The following is a 24,557-nucleotide window of genomic DNA, read 5'->3' as shown; positions in this document are numbered from 1 at the left end:
AAATATAGTCTGTACCGATTTTTGCAGGAAAAACACGACCGACTGGAGGCGTGACGTGTGGGCGGAGCTAAAGAATCACGAGCGCGAATAGGCTTTTGCGTTGAGAGCATGTGGAAGCTGTGACATTACCTTGAGGGAAAACCCATCATCCAAAACAAACCATGGCTTACAGTCAGATTCAGCCGTTTATTTATGATCCAGAATCAGATCCAGAGGCTGAAACTGAACGAAAGCAGCAACGACGACTCGCTCCGAGCGGGTCTCGAACCCGGGTCTCCAGCATGGGAGGGGACGTACTAACAAGGAGGCAGAGATATTTGAAGCAGTTTTACTCACCGCCTGCGGTTCCAACACACGATCGTGACCCTTTTTCTTTGGGATTGCATCATCCTTAAGAAATAAACGATACGCAAATCCGTCGTCAAACTGGGCCTTGTGAACAAGCATCTTCGAAATGCAGGGAACAAACAAAAACACTTGCACAACTCCGTTGATGCTCCGTAAAAATAAACTCCATCCACTGGTCCCTTAATGCTGTTTTTTTTTTTTTTTTTTGGTAATCTGTGCAGGGTTGTCTTGCCCTGGCAACCAAAAACACACTTCTTTTGTGACTTTTCGCGACGCTCTAGCTCTGATCAGTGAATCGCTCTAATCAATGAAATGTCTGTGCTGCTCAGCCTCGCTATACGGGAGCGCGCGCTCTTCCGGCAGAAGTGTGTCAGGACCCATATAAGGAAATTCCGCTCCATCTAACGTCACACAGAGCCATGCTCGAAAAAAACTTTCCGAAACTTGTGACAAACCGGAAGGAGTATTTTGGGAACAAAAATACTCCTTCAAATGTACAACTTAATTTTTGAAACTTTGTCCATGTTTAGCATGGGAAACCAACTCTTTAACAGTGTAAAAAACTCAGTATGCATGAAATAGCATCCCCCCCCTTTAAGTTGCTGCGATTTGTACTCTATTTAAATCAACTTACAGACTAGTTGAGATAGTGAAAACTTAACATTCTAAGTTGAACAAAAAAATTTAGAAACTACAAGTTGTATCAACTTACAAATTTACATTGAACAAACTAAAATGCAGAATCATTTTTTACAGTGCAGGCTTTAAGGGTGTACTCACACTAGGCACGGTTGCCATGAACCGGGCCCGAGTACGATTGTCCCCCCTCCCCACTCCCCTTCTGGCCTGCACTCACATATACCGTTTCAGCATTCGTGCCGGAGCACGCTTATGTCATTATGGTGCGACGGTTACGGGATAAACAGGAAGAGCGGCGCTCTCTGAACGCAATGGAGTACATCGCTATGTTTTCTTTGTGGATAATTTTGTGTCGTTTGGTCCACAGCCCTCTCACAGCCTGTTGTTAAACAGATGTGTCGCCTTAGTGGCGCGAAAATTTTCACGTAATCGTGCTGCTCGTATGAGGATGTTTGCAATGTACCAGCTGAAGTGCAGCAAGGACTTTGCAGTTTTTAGTTTTTATGCGTTTTGCACCTCTGCCGTAGACCAAAGCGACCCTTTCCCTGCCATGTTGGTTTTGGAGCGTCGCAAAACCGTGACGCAACACGTCCTTTTCCGTGCTCCGGCACGGTTAGCGCTCACACTGCATGCGAACCGCGCCCGAGTCCAACTGAACCGTGCCCTGGCCCACCTCTCCCAAGCGGGCCAGGGCCGGCCAATCGAGCCGCGCCCGGGCACGATTCGGAGCACTCACACTAGTCAAACGAACCGCGCTTTGGTGGTCAAACGCACCCGGGCACGGTTCAAACTGGCTAGTGTGAGTACACCCTAAGAGTGCCACTCAAGCTACTGGGTCCACTCTTACTTTATTAGCTTTTTGGCTTTTTATAGTGACTATGACTCCCTCTGGTGATAGGCGTTTATAGTTAATCAATAATAATTAATTAATAATGGAAATTAAACAATACCAAAATGCTTTGAAATATTAATATGTATTAAGCTCAACACTTTTCTCAATGCTTAACTAAACCATTACCCTGAATGACAAAACATCTACTTCAGCTTATATTGCAAGGAACCAAATGGCAACCTTTTTCAAACAGTGAACTTGAAGTTAAGCACAATTATTAATATCTGCTTATTTAAAATAATAATAATAATAATAATAATAATAATAATAATAATAAAGTAAAAATAAGCAGTTCTTTTAATATAAAGGACTATATTGTTTTAACTTGATATTTTATATATTTATTTAAAGATAAATATATCTTTTTCCAGACATATTTACACTTTGGAACATTATTTCCCCCATATTTTGACATTTCATTGTCACAAAAGTTAACTTGTATTTAAGGTGTTTTTTTTTTAATGTATTTAAAATGACTTTTGTAAATAAAATATCTAATTTGATGAAAACACCAAAATGTTTTGATTTGTCATGATCTAGTGAAAACTATTTACGACTTTTACTTTATAATTCATACACACACAACCAAGAATCATCAGCAAAGCAATAACACCACCCCTTCCCTATTCCTTAAAATAGAAATCTTTCAATTCCCTTTATCTATTTGTCCTTTTAATATTTGGTTTTCATTGCATATGTGACTGTTTATGCCAAAAATTAATAGGATATAAAGTAAAGATAATGTTCCATGAAGATATTTTGTAAATTCCCTACTGTAAAAGTATTAAAACCTGATTTTTGATTAGTAATATGCATTGCTAACTTCATATAGACAATTTCAAAGGCGATTTTCTCAATATTTTGATTTATTTGCACCCTCAGATTCCAGATTTTCAGATTGTTTTATCTCGAACAAATATTGTCCTATTAAAACAAACCATACATTAACTGCTTATTTATTCAGCTTGCAGTATAAACCAATGGTCAAAAAACTGACCCTTATGACTGGATTTGTGGTCTACGGTCACAAATCATTAACCAATTATTTACTTTATCTTATGTAACATCATTAAATAATCCATCTCTATTATAGTCATAAATGTTGTTAATTCCACTATTCTTTGTTTACTGTTCATTACAGCTCTAAAATAAATATTTGTTTCATAAAAAGAGTTATTTTTTGGTTCACCAGACCAGTGTGAGAGGAGGAGAACAGACTCAGTTGAGGTGGGGTTACAGACGAGGGCTGTTTAAGTGACTACAGAGCATTTTCACATCCACTTCCTTCTCAAACATCTTACAAAGACACTGTCACTGCCAGATTTTGAAAAGAAAACATGGTAACATTATCTTTTGTTCTGCTCTTGCTTTCAGTCCAGTGGTCCTGGGCTCAGGAAGACCCTCTTCTGCCTTTCTCTGAACACCTGGACCCCGAGCACAAAGTGCGGCTGAAGTGGGGATTTGATGAGATCCAGGGTTTCATCTTGTTTGAGCTTACTGTCAACACCAACGGCTGGGTCGGTTTTGGCTTCAGCCCCAAAGGAGGAATGACTGGAGCAGATGTTGTTATTGGAGGAGTTGGACCTGGTGGCAGTTACTTTACGGTAAAAACTGATAACCGTCAGAGTGAACCAGCAACTAATTTTATATTCTTTTGATGTTTTGTTCTTTATGTTCTTGATTTTTATGAATATTTAAAATGTAGAAATTTTTTAATTGGGTTTCCTAGTCTTTCACATCATCAAGAAAGACTGATAACTAACAGTAAGTCACTTATGAAGTGCTGATTAGCTTTATAGCTAACTCTGGAACTACATTTTTGTTGTGCATTGTCCCATAAATGAAATAAACTAAAAACTTAAGGTGAAGTTAAAAAATTTTTTGTACTGTATACTGTCGATGTTGATTCGTCATGTTTCAGGCACACATAAACATCAAAGTGAGCTTGTTAATTATTATCACATTAACCCATTAATTTTTTTAATGGCGACAAATATTTTATCACACATTAGCACAGTTTTTTATTATTATAAAAGTCTGTTGCTCACTGGCTCTGAATACACATAAAGACAAATCATTGGTCGCAGGAGGGGATGCTCCCGATCAAATTATTTAGGCTAAGCATCAACATTCACAAACCACTGTCCACTGTTATTTTTAACAAAAAAAATGCAACAGCTGGTAATCATGACTTTATAAGTCGGAAATAGGAAGTTTTCAATAGCACGAGAAGCAGAAAAGCGCTCTTGCTCAACACAGTGGAGTGAATCATTTTGTTAGTTTTGTGGTTTATTATTTAGAGTCTATAACACACGTCCCTGTCTCAATATGTTGCTTTACAGATCTATTGCTTTTGCCACTCAGAAATATTCACACAATCATGCAACACGCATCAGAAGATCTGCGCTCCGACATGGATAGCACTCACACTCACTGATCTATATATAACCGAACCCGTGCACTTGCCCACCTCTTCCAACTGAGCCAGGGACTGCTTAACGGAGTGATCACACTAGTCAGACTAACCAGGCTTTGGGGGTCAAACGCGTTCCGGCACGGTTTGCCTAGTGTAAACACACCCCAATTATTCTCCCACATCCCACACACACAAGTCTCTACCAGCACATCAAGTGTTGTCCAGCGCCGCATTCTGCTGTGGTGGGTCCCACGATCGTGCAGGTCTCTAACAGTAAGGTACCTGTTATAATGTTATAATCGAGGCTCTGGACTCTGAGCATAACTTGTTTTTCTACTACAAACTATAAAATATTTTATATAAAATGTCCTGGCAGTGACAAAAATGGCTTGCTTTATATTTAATTTAATTACATTCATGTTATAAGCTGAGATTTAGGCGACAATAAATATTTTAACTGCTACTATGTAAAGGGAACACTGCTTTAAAAAGCACCTTATTTGTTAAAGTATTTGCAAACCAAATGTTATTACACTTTCGTTCTTATACTGTAGCAGTAGGTCTACAATTAAAAGATAAAAGGTGCACAATACACTACTTTAAATGCATTATTAGTTTTGTGCATAACAATGCGATTAATTGTGAGTAATCACAGACAATAAAATATAAATAAATAAAAAATTGTTGCCCAGCACTATTTATTATTCTGATTCAGTTAAAAAATTTGATGATGCTTCCATTCACAGTTTCTTCGGTGCATTCACTATGCACACTTTTTTATAAAGTTAAAAATGTCCATAATAAGGTACAAATCCATTTAAACTTACTGCTGTTGGGCAACTGAGGGGCAACTGAGGGGCAACTGTGGCCTAATGGTTAGAGAGACGAACTAGTTACCAGAAGGTTGCTGGTTCGAGTCTCGGTGCTGGGAGGAGTTGTAGGTGGGGGAGTGAATGAACAGTGCTCTCTTCCACCCTCAATTGGCTGCACCCATGGCTGAAGTGCCCTTGAGCAAGGCACTGAACCCCTAGTTGCTCCCCGGGTTCTGGATCTATAGCTGCCCACTGCTCCGGGTGTGTGTTCACGGTGTCTTCACTTCTCACTGCTGTGTGTGTGGACTTGGATGGGTTAAATGCAGAGCACCAATTCCGAGTATGGGCTACCATACTTGGCAAATGTCATGTCTTTCTTTCACTTTGATCACTACACAGAATATACAGAATCTCAAAAACAGTCAGCTGTCCATGGTAGCACTTAAGATATCAGCACAATAACACTCAGCAAAATATCATCCAATTATCGTTGTCAATTAATCGCACACCCCTAATATTTTTATAATGGTATGTATAGAATTTATTATTTTTTTTTTTTTTTTTTTTCTAAATACGAGAAGTGCCCTTTTTTCCACTTGAGCCTCTGCCCCTCAAAATGTATGTGCACATCCCTGCATGAAATATAAATTTTCAATTACTTTACAGTAAAATTGTTTTACTATAACTGTCATAGGAATGATAATAATATGAAATTGCTGTTGTTATTATTTTTATATTCAAATTTGTTTGGCTTCCTAAAACACCAGTGTGAATGTAATTCAGAGAGAGACAGTATTATGTCACAACAAAAAAGAGGGTTAGAAGTAAAACACTTTTCTAACATAATTTTTTCAGTTAAGAACATGGTTTGGACCTCTTAATTTTGATCTCTCAAAGTGCATTAGATAGCATATTTAACTTTTCTTTTTTCTGCTCGGCTGTGGTGGTCCACTGCTCCAGTTCCGCCTGCGCCACCCCGGTGGGCTCCAGTTTTTTCTTTCCCAAGTCTTATTTTTTTTTTATATATATATATCTCAATAAATTTCGAACTCTGGACTTAACATATTGTGAAATTTTTATATCATTACATCTCTATTAGTTACTTATCTACAGTACACACTGTTAGATTTGGATTTAGTCTTTCACATCATAAATAGAGACTGATGACTGTCAATAAGTCACTTACAGTGAAGTTACAAATAATTGTAACTTTTTTTGGATATTTTGTTCTGTATACTGTCGATTCTGATTCATTTAGATGCAGGTAACATTAACCTGATATTAATATAAGATCTTGAAAGTCAAAGTGGAAAACTGATTGGAGACTGCAACTATAACTATAACTACAGCTTCATAAAAACACCTGTTACTACGCATGCATACATGCTACACTTCTCATTTTTCTTTTCTGTTTTTTTTGGTATTCAGGACCGTCATGCTGGGGGGAATTCAATGCCTGTGGTTGACCAGCAACAGAACTACAAACTTCTGTCTCTGACTGAGTCTGATGGGAAAACAGTCATGAAGTTTCAGAGGTCCATTGGTTCCTGTGATAAAGATGATCTACCCATCACTGTGAGCCTGTTTAACCATTTTTCTTTCAACTATTCTTTACAAAGGAAAAGTAATTCAACACCGTCATGTAACCATCCCCATTCATTGTTTTTAAGATTTACTCTGCAGTTATATTCAGAAAACAATGACGGTAGAACTATGACATTCAGGCATGAATATGTGTGTGTATGTGATTTTGACATATAAATAATATAAAATGCTATAAAATTGGTTATTGTTATTTTAGTGTTACGTTTTTGATTTAAATTAGATTGTATAATTGAAAAATGTAAACAAAAACACAAAGAAAAAACCTTTTCATATCTTTTTAAAAGCTTTTTTATTATTTAGCTTTGTAAATTTATGCTCCACAAAACATACACACAAGAAACTGAAACATCAGACAGGCTAAATGAAAACGCAAATTCACTCTATGGAAGTGGGTGGTGCTTATCGTACAGTGTGATAGAGCATTTCCTTGGTTACAGATATAAACAAAATATTGCTGCACTTATCCATTTTTTCTTCCTGTAAAGGCCATTGCACACTGACTCCGAAATGTTCTTATGCGTTCTTTCTTTTTTTCATATTTGTCATCCTTTCCTATCAAAATGCTTGCTGTGGAGGCGAAAATGTAGATGACAGATGAAATGATTAAGCTTTTTTTTTTTTGACATGCAAAATATTTCAAACTCAGTGTGCTAAGACCAAAAAGTTTTGGTGAGTCCAAAATTTTCGTCTGAAATGTTCACGTTGTGTCTATCACATTTATACACTGTCTCCGAAACTTTCGTCCATCATAAAAAAATTTATAAAATAAAATAGCATTTTGATAGGAAAGGATGACGAATACGAAAAAGTACAAAAAACGCATACAAAAATTTCGGACTCACTGTGCAAGGACCTTAAGAGTGCCATTCGGAAATTGTATGGGTCTGGCTTCTGTCTCATCTGCATAAGCACTCGATTTGCTGCTTGATTTTGCAAATTGGTGTCTTACCATATTAATTTTAATGTATTATCTTAATTGTGAACATACTGTTTTGTAGTGCAGACAGTTTTATCATTTACTGGACGTTTTTACTCTATGTACATAGCTATGCACATATATATGGGTCAGTTACCCTGAGAGATACATAATATAATAATACAAACCCCCACCCCCAACTAAAATTTTATTGGTTTTTAAAAGCGCGATATAGCCCACCATGAAACCGGTAATCAGCCCATGCCTAATGGCATTGCATTGAAAAAACAGCAATGTAAAGGAATCCACAATGTTAGGCCCACTTGGATCAGGGCATTTCTAAGGACTCCTAAGTATTTGTAACTAAGTAACAAACTGTTGACCTTGTTTGTCAAGGAGCTCTCAGCTGCACTTCAGAAACACTTCTTTAAACATGGACTGTCTTTTAAAACTGAAATTTTAGATAAAAAAAAAATAGCAAAAAAAAAAAAAAAACATTTAGCTGTAGTGTGCATGTTGCCAAAGAGCTTCTCATTTAATGTAAATTATCAAGCAATTGTTATTTTTATTGCATGATCAGGATCTCCCCATGAAGCTGATCTATGCGTATGGACAGACTGATGATATCACATACCACAGCAGCCAAAGAGGCACAAAGGAGTTGAACCTGTTGAAGTACATGCCTCACGTCAACCCTTCAAATAGGAGCTTTTTTGACATAACTATGGACAATGTAAGAAATATTTTTACTTTGTTGTTTTGCTGTCCTGTCTGTAAAGCCAATTTTTGTTCCTGACATTTCATGAGCAACATTTAACTTAGATTTGAACATATTTTAAAATGTAATTTATTCCTGTGAAGCAAAGCTAAATTTTCATCTGCCATTAATCCAGTCTCAGTGTCACATGATCCTTCAGAAATCATTCTAATATGCTCATTTACCGCTCAAGAAACATTAATTAATGTTGAAAACAGATTTTTGATGAATAGTATTTATAATATTAATTTAATAATATTTATTTGAAATAAAAACGTTTTATAATATTTTTAATTTTTTTTTAATTTTCTTTACTCTAACCTTTGGTCAATCAATTGTTTCCCTGTTGAAGAAAAGTTGTTGTAACTCTGACTTCATACAGTAGCTTATTTTTGAATAGCCTAGTAGTTTTCCAAGGATTATCTTAATGGTTTATCTCAACTAAGGAAAGAAAACCTTTTCGAAGTGCTAGTGAGTGTACTTTCACTTTACATGTTGCTTACAATCATTTCAGTTCATTGTACCAGCCAAGCACACCTACTATCACTGCAAGATCTTGAAAGCCCCGACGTTTGGTCCCAAACAGCACATTTATCGTGTGAGTTTATGAACTTAACACAAACATTATCTATCCAATGATCTGTCAATCATCTTAATTTCTGACTTACTTTCATTATCCCAGATTGAGCCAGTGATCGAAAATGTTGACCTTGTGCATCATCTGCTGCTGTACCGCTGCCCTCCGACTGTGACGGAGCCGCTGGAGGCAGAATGTTATACTGGAGCGGATGAAAAGTGTATGGAGGTCGTGGCTGTGTGGGGAGTTGGCGGAGGGGTTAGTCTCACCTTTGACTAGGGTTTAAATCATTTTCATGTGAGAAATAAACACATTTAAGTCATAAATTACTTGAAGAAATCGTTATCCAATCCAATCACATCGTTAAAAATCAAGAATTGGATCAGTTTGGTTCTTAAAGGGGTCATTGGATGCAAAATTCACTTTTACATGTTTGAACATATATGTGTGTTGGCAGTGTTTGTACACATCCACACTATATGATAAAAATCCATTCAATGTTTTTTTTTAATCCATATAAATAACATCCCCTTTCTCAAATCAAGCCGTTTTTAGGTTCTTGGCTGTGTGATGTCACACAGACCCAGGCCCCTCCCACGATTTTTGATCGATAGTAGCATTTTACCTAAGGCCCGTCATGAGTGAACTGTCATTACTCTGCCATTGTTTAATTTATGAATCTTTGCAAATTGCCTTTCCTATAAGTTCCTAGGTTAAAGTAAACAGTCTCACAATATCTGAATGGCTCGTCACCCCACAGAAGAGAGGGGCGGGGTCAGTAAAGCTCATTAGTATTTAAAGGAACATGAACTTAAAATGACTTGCTATGAACAGAGCTGTTTTTGACATGGTAAAAGGATGTTCTTTTACACTACCATTGATAAATTTTAAGCAAAGTATGTTATAGACTTGTCATTAAGACCCTTAAGAATCATATCAACTTGTGGAAAATGGGCATCCATTGACGCATTCAGAATGATTTTCTGAACTGATTCACTGAAAGGGCATGGTTCATTTTCAGCTTTTGGGCCTTTTGAAATAGTATCTATATTTAAATCTTTCAAATTAATGATTAGCTTTTTAATTGTAATTGTACTTTTTCAAGGCTTTTGAATTTCCTGAGGTGGCAGGACTTCCAATTGGTGGAAATGTTGGAAATTTTTTCTACAGGCTTGAATTGCATTACAACAACCCCCATAAAAGTGCAGGTCAGTCAGTCGTTTACAATGTGAATTTTTTTTTTTTTTTTCACATTTCAACATGATAAATCTTTCTTCTCTGCTCAGGTCGAGTTGATAACTCAGGTCTGCGATTCTACTATACATCTGAACTCCGTCAGCATGATGCAGCTGTTCTAATGACAGGGCTTGCGGTGGCCCCTGGGTATGCCATCCCACCCAAAGCTAAATCCTTCCATACGTACGGCATGTGTGACACTGCTAATATTCCAAAGGTATGTATATATTTTTATGTACTCACATTCTCACAATCAGATTCAGCACGATCAGTTGTGTTCTGTGCTCTACAGGTGCTGGAGACACCACATGATCTTCAGGTGTTCTCTGTGATGCTGCACACACACTTGGCTGGGCGAAAGGTGCGAGTTGGACACTTCAGGTATACATTTTTGACCCGAAAAAATAGTTCACTTAATATAAACTCTGTGCATTTCTTTGTTCTGTGGTTCATAACCTTAAGTTACTGCAATGAATTATTTATTTTTTTGTAAATTCTTATTCTCTTCAGAGGGGGAGAACAGATCGATATTCTAGCTGCGGATGAAAGCTATGATTTTGAATATCAGGAAGTGACAAACTTGGGTAAAACTAAGACAGTGAAGTTGGTAAGTACCTACTGTTAAATTTACAGGGATTTCAAGTATACATATCAAATATATGCTCTGCACAATACAAAATGACACATTTATGTACTGTAATAGACTTTATTTTATATAATTTATTTAGCATGTAATTGTCAATAAGTGAGCTAAAGAAACTTTTCGGTCTTTCAGGATGACAAATTGCTGGTGGAGTGCACCTATAATACTGAAAACAGAGACAGCCTCACATGGGTTGGTACATTTACATAAAGGCTCATATAGTTTTTTCTTTAATGGCATGTGTCTTTAAATTTCCCCGATTCTCATGATTAAAAGTGGTCAGATCCTGGTTACGGCTCTGAACATGTTGTGATGCCCTGTCCGGCGGGAGCATCGATACATAAACATAAAACCCATTATAAACGTGATATGATTATCATGATTTCTAGTTGTGTCCTCTTTTGGAAAGCCAAATGAAGTAGTTTCACTTTCTCAATGAAACATCGTCACACACCGCGGCCAAAGCAGATATCGTTCTCTTTTGGAAGGCCAAACAAAGTAGTTTCTTTTTCACAGTGAAACACACAGTGTCTAATACGACATGGCGGCAGGCGTTATCCGACATAATGACATAGAGATGTGGGGGCATGTTAGAACGAGCTGTTTGGGGGGGGGGGGGATTAAAGAGACTTTAATCTTTGCAACTTTACAGATCGTCTTTATGCACCAAGAACTTGTAACACTCTAAAGAGAAAGAAAACATTTTAATCGCATCATATGATCCCTTTAAAATAGAAAAGAAAGATTGTAGATGTGTAAACCTCCCTTTTTCTGCCCTCAGGGGGGGTTCTCAACTACAGATGAGATGTGTTTGGCTTTCATCTTCTACTATCCAGCTATGAAACTGAGCGGCTGTACGAGCTTCCCTGATTTAAAGTTGTTACATTCTGCAATGGGAGTAACATATACTAAGTAATCTAATTGAAAACCCTTGTTTTGAATAAATTTAGCTCTTAAAATGTGCTGATGATAATGTGTCTTTTATTTGATCACTTTGCAGTTCTTGGTCCTATATAATGTTCACCAAGACTTGGAATAACATAACTATAAATGAATACCAACAAACACTGAAGAGTATCGACCAGTACATCACAGTTGTGAACTCACTTGTAAGTGCCCACAACTCCAAAAAATCTGCTTCTGTTCTGACCACAGCTGCATTTACCTGACACACTTTTCCACTTGTTTTTCCAGAACAAGGCATCTTCCTTTAAAGGGACTCTTCCTGATCTCAAAGTCATCCCGCCTGCACCATGCATAAGTGGCTGTGTGACCAAAAGTCTTGCTGTGCTATCACTGCTCACATGTTTGGCAGTGCAATGGGCTTCCTTTTGCAACACTAATGCAAACTAGCACTGATGTAACTTTTCTGAATCATAAAGAGGGCAAAAATTCCTGGATCACAGGGACTGAAAATTTAGCAAGTTATATGTAACTTCCTTCTTTTTCTTTTAAATAAATTTTTTAATGGAAATGGACTTTACACTTTACTTTCATTGGTTTACTTGTCTCTTATACGTTCTACAATATGAAACATTTTAAGTATAGGTGGTGGAGATCAGGAATAAAATGTTTGTAGTAATAAACCCGGTGTAAGAATAAAAGTACATTCTAGCCTTCAAGATCGGAGATATAAGTTCTGGTTCTGGTTGGGCTAGTGAGCTGAAGAGAGCAGGTATACCTGGGACCAAAGAATGAGAAACACAAAGGGTCCAGTTCATTCTAAGCTCAACTTTATTATGCATGGTGCTGAATATACATTATATAGCATTTGCAGAAGTGAAAGATAAGACCTTCTGGAAAATACAAGCTGAATAAGCATAACCTCATTTGGCAATAATCAGATAAACATGTCATTTGAGTAATGTTTTTTTCCCGCACATAAAGAACAGACAGGCACATATTTCCCTAGACACAGGGTGTATGTGGGGTCAAAAAGAACCTCACAAATGCTACTTTAAGACAATATACAACATGGCTGATAACAATGATTTGTTACTGTATACATTTACGTATAGGAATAATACACATATTAATATCACATATTACACTTTGGTATACATAACATTGCATATGGGTTACAACAAAACAAATCATTTAGTTAGTTACACTCATATTGTTAGACAAATTACAATTTCCTATATATAAAGATGAATATGATTAATATAATTAGTTAGAAATTAGACATATGGTTCTGATTCTCTGTGTTCTTCAAGCTCGAACTCATACACCTGAACATGATCATCTTCAGTGTAAGTATCACCATCTGACAGATGCTCATCTGCTATTTGCAGCATCGCCTGGTACATATCTTTTGGTGTAATAGCTGTAATAGAGCCCATAATAAAACTACTGATACATTGCATTAAGCATGGGGCTATCAGTAGTAAAATCAACATCAATAGGACAACTAACAGAATGGAAAATCCAAGTTCCCCATCTACACCATAGGCTACTAAACCAGCCAAACCAAGAATCAGTCCTCTATGTAAAAACAACAAGATAGTCCTAACATTTTACAAACTATTGCTTGCTGCGAGATCAAGAGGTCAAGGGCAAGTCTAGTCTGAACAACTGCTTCTCTCATCTTCTTCAATTCTTCTGTAATTAAACCAAGTGCTTGGGCAGTATCATTTTCCAATGACAAAACCTGCCAGGCTAACCCATTGATCTTATTTAAAGGAGTCTTGGTCCCTACTCTTGTAAGTTGTGCATGGATTGACTGCATGGTCTTGTACCTATTATAACGATCAGGCATATTATGTATTTCTATCAGGACCACTTCCGTCAAGTATATTTATGACAAATATAATTGCATACAGTTAGTGTTGGCGGTATGGTTATGGTTTGGGCAACACTCCACACGCCTGTCCATGCAGCCATGCTTGGACAGAGCGGGGAGAGCAGCAAGACAAAACCCCCTGGGGTACAGAACAGAACCATTATAAGCATATATAATAACTATTCACAATTACATGAGTTGTAAACAAAATGTCATAGAGACTGCTTCCGATTAAGACACTGTAAAGAAAGAACAAGTTAGATCGGATTACAGGTTCAGTTGGTGGAGTTGGGGTTAGAGGAGGGAGTTAATTGCAAGCAGCAATGCGATTGAAGAGACACTGAATAATGGGAATTTAAATAGACAGCAGGAGATAGTTGTCAAGACTGGATTGGCACACATCAGGAACAGCTGACTGTCAGCTGATGCAAGCGTGACTAACATGGCCTGACTGAACTAACGCAATGCTCATTATTATCAATGTCTTTCCATGTTAAAACAGTAGTAACACTGTATATACAGCAGAGCTGGATAGCAGCATCCACACTAGTCTCCCTCATCTAAGTGGTAATATGTCATTACTCCACAGGTCCAAATGGAGAGCTATCAAGATACAAAAACAGACACTTGAAACTCTCAATAGTCTGATTGTAATACTTAATAGTACAGTTATGATTACAGTCATTTACAGAAGTTTGAGAGTTATGGTATTCCTACATAATGCTTTCGAACAGATACATAAGTCTGCAGGATGTGACTGTACATGAAAAGCGAATCCTTTGAATGGTAGTCCAGTATATGAACAATTATATATTTTAGGAGAAAACATCAGTGCTCCATATGCTCTTAGATTATTCGTCATCTGTAAAATTGTAGACATCTGTTTTGGTACATCACATTTATTATTTTCAAGACATTCCATTTCTGAAGTTATTTGGTGTGTTTTCCATGCTGAGTGGAGCTGCATACAGATCCAACATTCACCATCTTTTTCTTCCTTCTGAACTCCTTTTTGTAATAGTTCTAATGCACATGCATAATTTCCTTCACATTTGGCCTTAGCGGTCCTAACTTTCTTAATACTATCACTCAGATCTGAACTCATAATGAATTCTATATTTTTCGTTGATGCATCCTGTGTTGTCAACTGGGTTCGTAGACAAATCAGAGAGTACCTTTTCAAAGATCTTTCTGTTTCCTGTATAACCACAGTAATCTGAACTTTCTGATAAATATCCACAACCTTTTACGGACCATGCCTTCTGAACAGAAGTAAAAATCTGTAGCATATGTTTCTTTTATTTTTTTAATTCATCAGTGGTCCTACACTCACTGATATAGGGTCACACAGAAAACTCTCATCTCTTCCCTGTCTTAGAGTTATTATTAATGGATTGGTGTGTGGTGGACTTCACCTTGACTCAGATAGTTCCCTTTATATTAGTGCTATGGTCACTAGGACACACATTGTTACTCTTATGCCACACATACCTGCCAATCTAAATGGATGCCATGGCTTCTGATACCCTTCTGTTCTTCTCGACATAAGAACTTAAAGTGCGCTTCAACTAGTGTTTTTTTTTTTATTATTTTTTTTTTTTTTTACTTTATCTATTCTACAGGTCCTTCTAAAAAAAAATTAGCATATTGTGATAAAAGTTGATTATTTTCCATAATGTAAATGATAAAAAATAAACTTTCATATATTTTAGATTCATTGCACACCAACTGAAATATTTCAGGTCTTTTATTGTTTTAATACTGATGATTTTGGCATACAGCTCATGAAAACCCAAAATTCCCATCTCAAAAAATTAGCATATCATGAAAAGGTCCTCTAAATGAGCTATTAACCTAATCATCTGAATCAACTAATAAACTCTAAACACCTGCAAAAGATTCCTGAGGCTTTTAAAACTCCCAGCCTGGTTCATTACTCAAAACCGCAAACATGGGTAAGACTGCCGACCTGACTGCTGTCCAGAAGGCCATCATTGACACCCTCAAGCGAGAGGGTAAGACACAGAAAGAAATTTCTGAATGAATAGGCTGTTCCCAGAGTGCTGTATCAAGGCACCTCAGTGGGAAGTCTGTGGGAAGGAAAAAGTGTGGCAAAAAACATTGCACAACGAGAAGAGGTGACCGGACCCTGAGGAAGATTGTGGAGAAGTACTGATTCCAGACCTTGGGGGACCTGCGAAGCGGTGGACTGAGTATGGAGTAGAAACATCCAGAGCCACCGTGCACAGGCGTGTGCAGGAAATGGGCTACAGAGAAGCAGCACTGGACTGTTGCTCAGTGGTCCAAAGTACTTTTTTTCCGGATGAAAGCAAATTTTGTATGTCATTCGGAAATCTTGGTGCCAGAGTCTGGAGGAAGACTGGTGAGAAGGAAATGCCAAAATGCCTGAAGTCCAGTGTCAAGTTTTTCAGCACGACCTGGCACCTGCTCACAGTGCCAAAACCACTGGTAAATGGTTTACGGACCATGGTATTACTGTGCTCAATTGGCCTGCCAACTCTCCTGACCTGAACCCCATAGAGAATCTGTGGGATATTGTGAAGAGAAAGTTGAAAGACGCAAGACTCAACACTCTGGGTGAGCTTAAGGCCGCTATCAAAGCATCCTGGGCCTCCATAACACCTCAGCAGTGCCACAGGCTGATTGCCTCCATGCCACGCCGCAATGAAGCAGTCATTTCTGCAAAAGGATTCCCGACCAGTATTGCGTGCATAACTGAACATAATTATTTGAAGGTTAACTTTTTTTGTATTAAAAACACTTTTCTTTTATTGGTCGGATGAAATATGCAAATTTTTTGAGATAGGAATTTTGGGTTTTCATGAGCTGTATGCAAAAATCATCAGTATTAAAACAATAAAAGACCTGAAATATTTCAGTTGGTGTGCAATGAATCTAAAATATATGAAAGTTTAATTTTTATCATTACATTATGGAAAATAATGAACTTTTATCACAATATGCTAATTGTTTGAGAAGAACCTGTATATATAATTAATACTCCATTCTGGTCATTTAATTTTCAGGATCGCAATATATCTCACTTCTGTACGCTTCAAAAAACCCATGTTTTAAAGTGAAAGGCCAAAATGAAGTTCTATTCACGTACACCCTCTTCAGTGTGATATGTTGCAGGTTTAGTTGTTCCTCCAAATAAGTCTGAGCCCAACATACACTGTTTTCACTGATGTCTGCAACTGCTTCAGCAATCGTACGCTGAGTAAAACTCTTTAACGGCATAGAAGATGTCGCTATAAAATCCGAAATATGCGTTCTGTGTGAATAACTTGGTTTCAGTTTTGACGTAAACAAGATCTTCTCCACTCTTTGAAGTATACCCGGGGCGGGCCTTAAAGCTGCCTCCTTAACGGATACCTAAAATTTGAATGTGAATGTGAATTTTTTTTTATTTTTAAATTTGACATAATTCGAATGTTTTTTTGTTTGTTTTTTTGACAGTCCTAGTAAGGTATGTTTAGGAGCCAATCAATCGACAATATTTTAGTGAGTATTTGTGTTACCCTCGATTTCAATAGTGGTAGGTATGCCGAATTTAAAGCAAAAGCTTCTATTGTTTTCCCAGATTCTGACACCACAGCATAGCCACAAAGGTAGATGCCATCAATGAAGTGTTTTAATTCTACAATATATGGTGTAAAAAAGTCTTAGTGCTGCCCTCTTCAGGTTGAACGGTGGCTAACTGCAGTTGATTTTTGCTGTTGGATGTTGCGGTGGCAAGTGGCGTAAGCGGTGGAAGGTGATGTAAGCAGTTTCACGCTCACCACGCCCCTTGGTACGAACTACCACGGCCTTGGCAGTATAAAACCATCTTGTTCCTTCAAAAGGGTTGGAATTGCGAGTGAAGAAAATGACCAGGATAGACTATTATAGCATTAGCATAGCATTTATATAGTTATTTAGATCATTTCGTGTAGACTAGTTAATTAACATAGTTGTTAGTGTAACGTTAGTATTGTTAGAAGCATAGTTAGGATAGCTTCAAGTTAGCGTAGATTTATCTGTATTTAGTAAAGTGGTCAGGATGGTACGTAGGTGTAGTGTTGCTGGTTGCAACAGCACTGCTGGACTGCATAGTTTTCCAGCAGACTTTAAAATTAGGCACCAGTGGTTGCATGCACTTGGCCCGGAAAACCGCGAGTTCCCGCCTAGAGCTCGCCTAGAGCTGGAGTGTGCAAACTGCATTTTATGCGGGATTGCTTCTTCAACAGAGGAGGAAATTGGGCTTCTCCACACAGCTAGCGCTGAAAAGCGACGCGGTGCGGGAGTTAAGAGCGCAGTTTGAGCCAGCAGCTCAAATTGATATGGCTCAAGTTACTTATCTTTAAAAAAAAAAAAAAAAAAAAAACGTAATGTTTAGTGTAGACTGGTTTGTTAGTTCCATGTCTATAAAACCTGTATCATCTTTATTCTGTGACCATAATGATGGATCAACCATAGTCTTTACTGCTTGTGGTAGGGATGGGCATGATTAATCGATGATCGATTTTCCTCGATCATGTTAATTTGTTATCGATTAATCTAAAGCATTTTTTTTATCTAATGCAGGTTGCATTGCGTAGTGCGAGTCTTCAAGCAATTAAATGAATTTCACTGTGTGGCAGCAATTAAATATTTTACCAATATTTGGCAATATTTGACACCCTACTCGGTTATCTGTGATCTTCCGTTTTGATTTCAAAGAATAATCATGAAGATGTCACGGCGAAGTGTGGCGTTGGACCATTTTGATTTAAAAAGCGAACTAGTTAACTGCAAACATTGCGATGCCGTGTTTAAGTACAACACGGCCACGACTCAAATGATGTACCTGTGCATCCCGGCAACGTCAGTTCCCTCAGAGTGGGTGTTTTCGGCGGCTGGACTGACGGTCAACAGGTTGCGGTCGCGTCTGACACCAGATCATGTCAACAAGCTTATACGGTATTTCTCAACAAAAATCCGTAGACTCGTGCAGAAGTTGTATGCTAGTTACTAAAGTAAGTTATTTTTCATGAGGCTTTAAGTAGCATAATTTGTTACGTTAGTGTAATTGTTAGGAAGGCTAATATCTGGCCTTTTCTTCTGGCTTGGATAGTTTTGAGTTACATTTTGACAAAATCTGTCAGATCTAGCCTAAGTATTATAATGTTTTTTTTTATGTTATTGTTTAACATGATTCTTTTATCATTATTATTATTTTGGAACAAATGACGTCTCTGTTTAAGAACGCCTGCTAGCAGCTGCAGGTTCTGCTGGTTTAGAGCACTGCATATGCACGCGGATATATGTTAGGTTTGCCTGAACGTAGTTTAACTGTCTGCCACAAGTTGATCTTGTAATAAAGGTCTCACCGAGGAAAAACACGCTGTATTTTTGTATGCATTGCATTTTTTTATTATAAAAATTAAATAATTAATTATATTATAAAAATATTAATGATTAATCGATTGTCGATCGTTAATTCTCCCGACGATCGACTAAGAAAATGTAATAGAATGCCCATCCCTAGCTTGTGGTATGTCAGACCTCAATTTACATACGGTAGGTTGCGATTCACTGTTTTCTTCCCATGTCAGCAGTGGGTTCACAGAGACCTGTAAACTAGATAGGAAAGAGAATGTAACCATGTCAGTGAATTTAATATCCATATTCAATTTGTGCATCAAATCTCGACCCAGTAAATTAAGAGGAGCTCTTGGGATAATTTTACATTTGCGAAAAAATATATATGTCTTGTCTTCAAAATGAAATGTTTGTAGTGATTAACCCAGTGTTAGAATAAAAGTAGCCTTCGAGATAGGAGATATAAGTTCTGGTTCTGGTTGGGCTGGTGAGCAGAAGAGAGCAGGTACCTGGGACCAAAGAATGAGACACACGAAGGGTGCAGTTCATTCTTAGCTCATCTTTATCATGCTTGTTGCTGCATATATATATTTGCAGAAGTGAAAGACAAGACCGTCTGGAAAATACAAGCTGAATAAGCATAACCTCATTTGGCAATAATCAGGGCCCGGTTTCCCGATAACGCTCACTCTTAACACGCTAAGAAGACCTCGAAAGATATATCTTACCAAAGTTGTTTATGTTCCTAAGTGTGTTCCCCGAAGTGTCCCTTAGGATGCTTCTTATCACGCTGCCTCTTATGTCTGACATTACAAGAGCGCTGTCCAAAGTCAGGGTGCTGAACTAGTTGGCATCGTTAGTTAGATTACAAAATATGCTGGGGAAGCAACATAAAAAAGGGCACCAAGCCTCTCATCAGAGGAACTTGAAGTTTTGTTGGATCTTGCCACTAGGTCAGAGATCACTTCCCAATGTTCCACTATAACCTGCACGTTCATGGCCACGTATCCCTTTCGCGATAAGTACGCCTAATCAATCACTTATGGATTGGCAATAGGGATGAGTGTGCCATCCACCAGGATGTAATCCCCGGCATGGCGCAGAAGGGCGTTGGTGACAGTGTGGACGCACCTCCACACAGAGGTGTTGCTTAGGCCGTATAGCCCTCTCCCACGACCTCGCTGAAGCTCTCTGTAGCAAAAAAAAAAAAAAAAAAACAAACGAAAAAAACGTAGCGCTGCAAGCATCTGGACTTCAGGGCTTAAAGCAAAATTCCACCGCGTTAGCCAGGCAAGCGCAGGTCTGAGAAGGTCCAGCAGCTCCATAATGAGTTGTTTTGTGAGGTGAATTCTTTTTAATATAGCCATGTCAGGCAAAATGTCACGCATACGGACACATTGGATCGCTGCCATAGTTGGTCATAGTTGGTCGCTTACTGGACATCACCATGCTTACATTATTGAGACACTGTTTTCCAAATGAATGTTGTTCAGTGCTTTGGCGCAATGTATTTTGTTTAAAGCACTATATAAATAAAGGTGATTGATTGATTACACATTTATAGATATTAGCCATTTAGATCCAAATTGTTTGCCACATTTTAATTATCAAAAGTGAGCTCAAACAGCGCTAAAAGAGAGCTTATGAATGGTCCAGACAGACCTTACGAAAGTGTGACTTACAGACAGGGCCGTGCAGAGACCTTTGGAGGGGCAGGTGCTCAAAGTATAAAAGGGGCACATGGAACAAGGCTTTAAAAAGCGCGGTTCAAAATAGCAATACAGCAATATATTGTGATGCATTGATATTATTGATATGGATGATTATGTATTGATACGGCAGCAAATGCTGTGATGCAGTTTTGAAAAAGAAAAAGATTAGAAGAGACAATTTTACATTTAAAAGTAAAAAAAGAAAAATTATTTCCACCTAATAATAACTCTGGGATTAGAAACTGAAATGTCTTAAATTGTCCCAACCTGATGGCTTTTTCTTCTATGTTTCAACAGAATAATTAAGAACAGCTGTTATAGTAAAAACTATAGAAAATGCTTGTGCCTCTACATTTTCCTCTTTCTCACCAGCCTCTGTCTCCTGGCTTCCTTACCTGCTCTTTCTGTCATTTGTGCGTCTACATTTGCCTCTTTTTCTTCTTCTATCTCCATCTCCTCATCTGGTCTATTACTTTCCAGTCTCTGTCCATCTAGGAACAAGGCACAATGTACTATTTCATTATCAATCTATTATTTTAACCATCACTACTACTCTAACGTTACTCTACACTACAGGCTACACACCGCAATATAAACAACATATCTGCATGTTCTCACATCAAGTCGTTCTTGTAAAATAATAATAAGTAAATAAATATCAAAATCACTTCGCTTAGAATGAAGCACCACTTACCAGCAGCTTCGGCGGTGTTGAAAATATCCTCTGACAATTACAAAATGCGCGTGCGGCGTGACGAATCGTCCCGGTCGGATGAGGAGGTCGTCGTCGTTGTCGTCGTCGTCGTCGTCGTCGTCATCGTCGGGGGGGGGGGGGGTTATGATGGCGGAGTGAGCAGTAGCGTTTTTGCAGGCTCCGTTATTAAAGTCTTGAAATCGTCCTAAACATTTAATCTCTAACAGAAAAAATCCCAACAACTTCACGTAAGAACTGCATAAATAACATCTCAGCCCCACGGAGTTCTATTTTTCGAAGCGGACTACCTGTAAAGTTACTCGGTTTTTTTTCTTTTCTTGTTCTGCAACGTGAACGAGATGGCTAACGCTAGCAAAGTGGCTAAAGCTCAACTGTCAACTGTAAAGCTAACTGACCACGACTATAACCTGACGGCCCTGCGCGAGGCATGTGAGGAAGAAGAAATAGAGGCAATGGAGGAAGAAAATCGGAAAATGTCTCATGACCACACACCTTTGCCTAGCCCAAATCCCAAGAAAATGAAACCAAAGAATCAAGATGTGGAAAAACAGCCGGGTGAGATAACAAATGAAACCATCTTAGATGCAATTCAAACTTTGATAAAGAGATTTGATGAACAAGATGACAGACTGAAAGCTTTTGAAAGTCGAATGGAAGCTAATACACAAGCAGTGAGAGAAAATAGGGAAGAAATAGGCAAAGTGAAGGAAGAAATGTTGCTGTTGAAAAAAGAAAATGCATCACTGAAGCAGATATGTCTGGAGCAAGCCAGGTATAAGAGAAGGTGGGATCTTAGACTGATGGGCCTTCCTGAAAAAGACAAAGAGGATACAAGAGAGACTGTGATCGGCATCCTGACAAGAGTGATCCCGGTGTCAGTGGAGAAACTACGTGAGTCAGTTGACACAGTGCACCGCTTGGGAAAGAAGAACGATGCAGCTACCAACAAGATGCCCAGACCTGTAATCATCCAGTTTGCCTTGAGAACGGTCCGTGATGAAGTATGGAGAAGATCAAGAGAGGCAAGAGTGTGCAGAGAGATGAACATTCAGTTCAAGGAGGACTTCTCAAAAGAAGATCGTGAGGCTCGTGCAAAGCTTTGGCCTAAGGTGCAAGAAGCCAGAAGAAACGGAAAAAAGGCCTCCCTAAGAGAAGGATATGCTCTCATTGATGGACACAGAGTTGACCCCTAAGTAATGTGTAGTAAGCAAATACTCAGACACTTTCTGCTTATTCAGAGCAAAAATTCAGTAACATGGTAAGATGTATTTAAGTTTTACAGAAAGAAACTCTCAGGTATTTTTTTTTTTTTTTACATATTCTGTTAGTATGAATCTTACCAGGTGAAAGTTTAATTGATTTAACTGCTAAAAGGGGTTAGAGGACTTCAATTACGAGTTGATGTTTTTTCTATATTTTTGATGTTACTCAGGACAACGTTCATTCCTGCAAAAAAACAAAGTTAAGCGCATTTAGAACAACCATACTTTTTTTTGTTTTGTAAGGATCAGAAATCGCAATGCATCTTTTTACAGGAGACTCATTCTGTTATGGACAATGAAAAATTTTGGAAAAATCAATGGGGGGATTACGCCTTCTTTGCACATGGAACATCACATTCAGCAGGAGTCATGATACTATTCAATAGATTTCCAGGTAACATAATGGATCATAAAAAAGATTCTGAGGGCCACTGGTTAATGGTGGTTGTGGAGACAAATGACAAACGTTACATTTTGATATGCGTTTATGGCTTTAACAACCAAGCAATCAATGTGAAGTTGTATGAAAAATTAATACAACTTATAATTGAATGGAAAACAACATATGATTCAGATAAAGTGATATTGGGAGGAGACCATAATATAGCCCCTGATTCATGGCTAGACCGAATACCTCATAGGAATTCTCAACCTGTATATAGCGACACTATACTGTCTTTATGTACAACAACATATATAATTGATTACTGGAGAGGATTAAATCCAACATCAGTTCAGTTTACATGGTATAACTCTGCAGGAAACGGTCAATGTTCAAGATTAGATTACTGGCTGATTTCATGCGAGTTATGTAGTGATGTTTCAGATTGTAAAATATCAGCCTCTCCGCTTACAGACCATTGCATGATTAGTCTTAACCTATTAACATCCAAACAGCAATTACATTCTCCAAATATCTGGAAGTTAAATAATGATTTCTTAAAAAGTGCTGAATTTTGTGAACAGGTGAAGTCTCTTATCCCAGAGGTTGAAAAGCTAGACATGAGTGATATCAGTAAATGGGAATGGTTTAAGTTCAAAACCAGACAAATAGCAGTTGACACAGGTAAAAAAAATATCATGTACAAGGAAACGGAAGCAAAAGGATCTAATGGACAAAATCAATCAACTAACAAGTAATGTACAATTAACCTTAGACAACATTACTGAATTAAAGTTATTGCAGTCCCAATTAGATGACATTTACACAACAAAGGCAAATGGAGTTTATGTTCGATCAAGAGCTAGATGGATTGAAAAGGGTGAAAAAAGTTCAACTTATTTCTTCGGACTTGAAAAACAAAGACAAAGTAAGAAAAAAAAAAATAAACTTGTAATAAATGGTATAACAATGGAAGATCAGAAATTAGTCCAAGATGAAATTAGTCTCTTTTATAGTAACATATATAAATCAAAATTTAACAAATCAGATTGTGACTTTTTATTTGAAAAAATCGATGAAAACATTAAAAAATTGGATGTGGAAGACAAACACATACTCGAAGAAGAATTAACTATAATAGAAATTGAAACTGCATTAAAACAAATGAAAAACGGCAAATCCCCAGGAATAGATGGGGTAACATCTGAATTCCTAAAACATTTTTGGGCAGATATTAAAAAGTTACTATATAAAGCTTTTTTGGAATGCATTAAGGAAGGATGTTTGTCCCCTACAATGAAAACAGGATTGATAACCTTATTACCAAAACCTCAAAAAGATTTGTTGATGCTAGACAACTGGAGACCAATAACCTTATTGTGTAATGATTATAAACTTCTTGCTTTAGTGTATGCAAATCGCTTAAAGCATGTAATTGGAAAACTTATCGAAGAGTATCAATCAGCTTTTTTAAAGGGAAGAAATATTCATAATCATAT

The 24,557-nt window shown here is 37.7% G+C and overlaps 1 protein-coding gene across 2 annotated transcripts in view; it reads left to right on the top strand.

Moving 5' to 3' along the window:
* LOC127963684 (DBH-like monooxygenase protein 2 homolog) overlaps positions 1-12,331 on the top strand; it is a 69,234-nt gene extending 56,903 nt beyond the window's left edge. The window contains exons 1-13 of one of the 2 annotated variants that reach the window (XM_052563724.1): positions 3,152-3,483; positions 6,536-6,682; positions 8,209-8,361; positions 8,900-8,983; positions 9,068-9,220; positions 10,068-10,170; positions 10,249-10,415; positions 10,491-10,579; positions 10,709-10,805; positions 10,974-11,033; positions 11,623-11,753; positions 11,842-11,950; positions 12,036-12,331. In XM_052563724.1, the coding sequence (XP_052419684.1) occupies positions 3,217-3,483; positions 6,536-6,682; positions 8,209-8,361; positions 8,900-8,983; positions 9,068-9,220; positions 10,068-10,170; positions 10,249-10,415; positions 10,491-10,579; positions 10,709-10,805; positions 10,974-11,033; positions 11,623-11,753; positions 11,842-11,950; positions 12,036-12,194 (1,719 nt within the window). In that variant the 5' untranslated portion in view covers positions 3,152-3,216 and the 3' untranslated portion in view covers positions 12,195-12,331. Of the gene's footprint in view, positions 1-3,151; positions 3,484-6,535; positions 6,683-8,208; positions 8,362-8,899; positions 8,984-9,067; positions 9,221-10,067; positions 10,171-10,248; positions 10,416-10,490; positions 10,580-10,708; positions 10,806-10,973; positions 11,034-11,622; positions 11,754-11,841; positions 11,951-12,035 lie in introns of those variants that run through there. The other variant, XM_052563725.1, reaches the window with a different exon arrangement.
* Positions 12,332-24,557: the final 12,226 nt, after the last annotated feature.

This window comes from Carassius gibelio, chromosome B8 (assembly GCF_023724105.1).
Source record: "Carassius gibelio isolate Cgi1373 ecotype wild population from Czech Republic chromosome B8, carGib1.2-hapl.c, whole genome shotgun sequence".
Lineage (NCBI taxonomy): Eukaryota > Metazoa > Chordata > Actinopteri > Cypriniformes > Cyprinidae > Carassius > Carassius gibelio.
The sequence above is the reverse complement of the archived record's forward strand: the minus strand, read 5'-3'. Positions and strand labels throughout refer to the sequence as shown.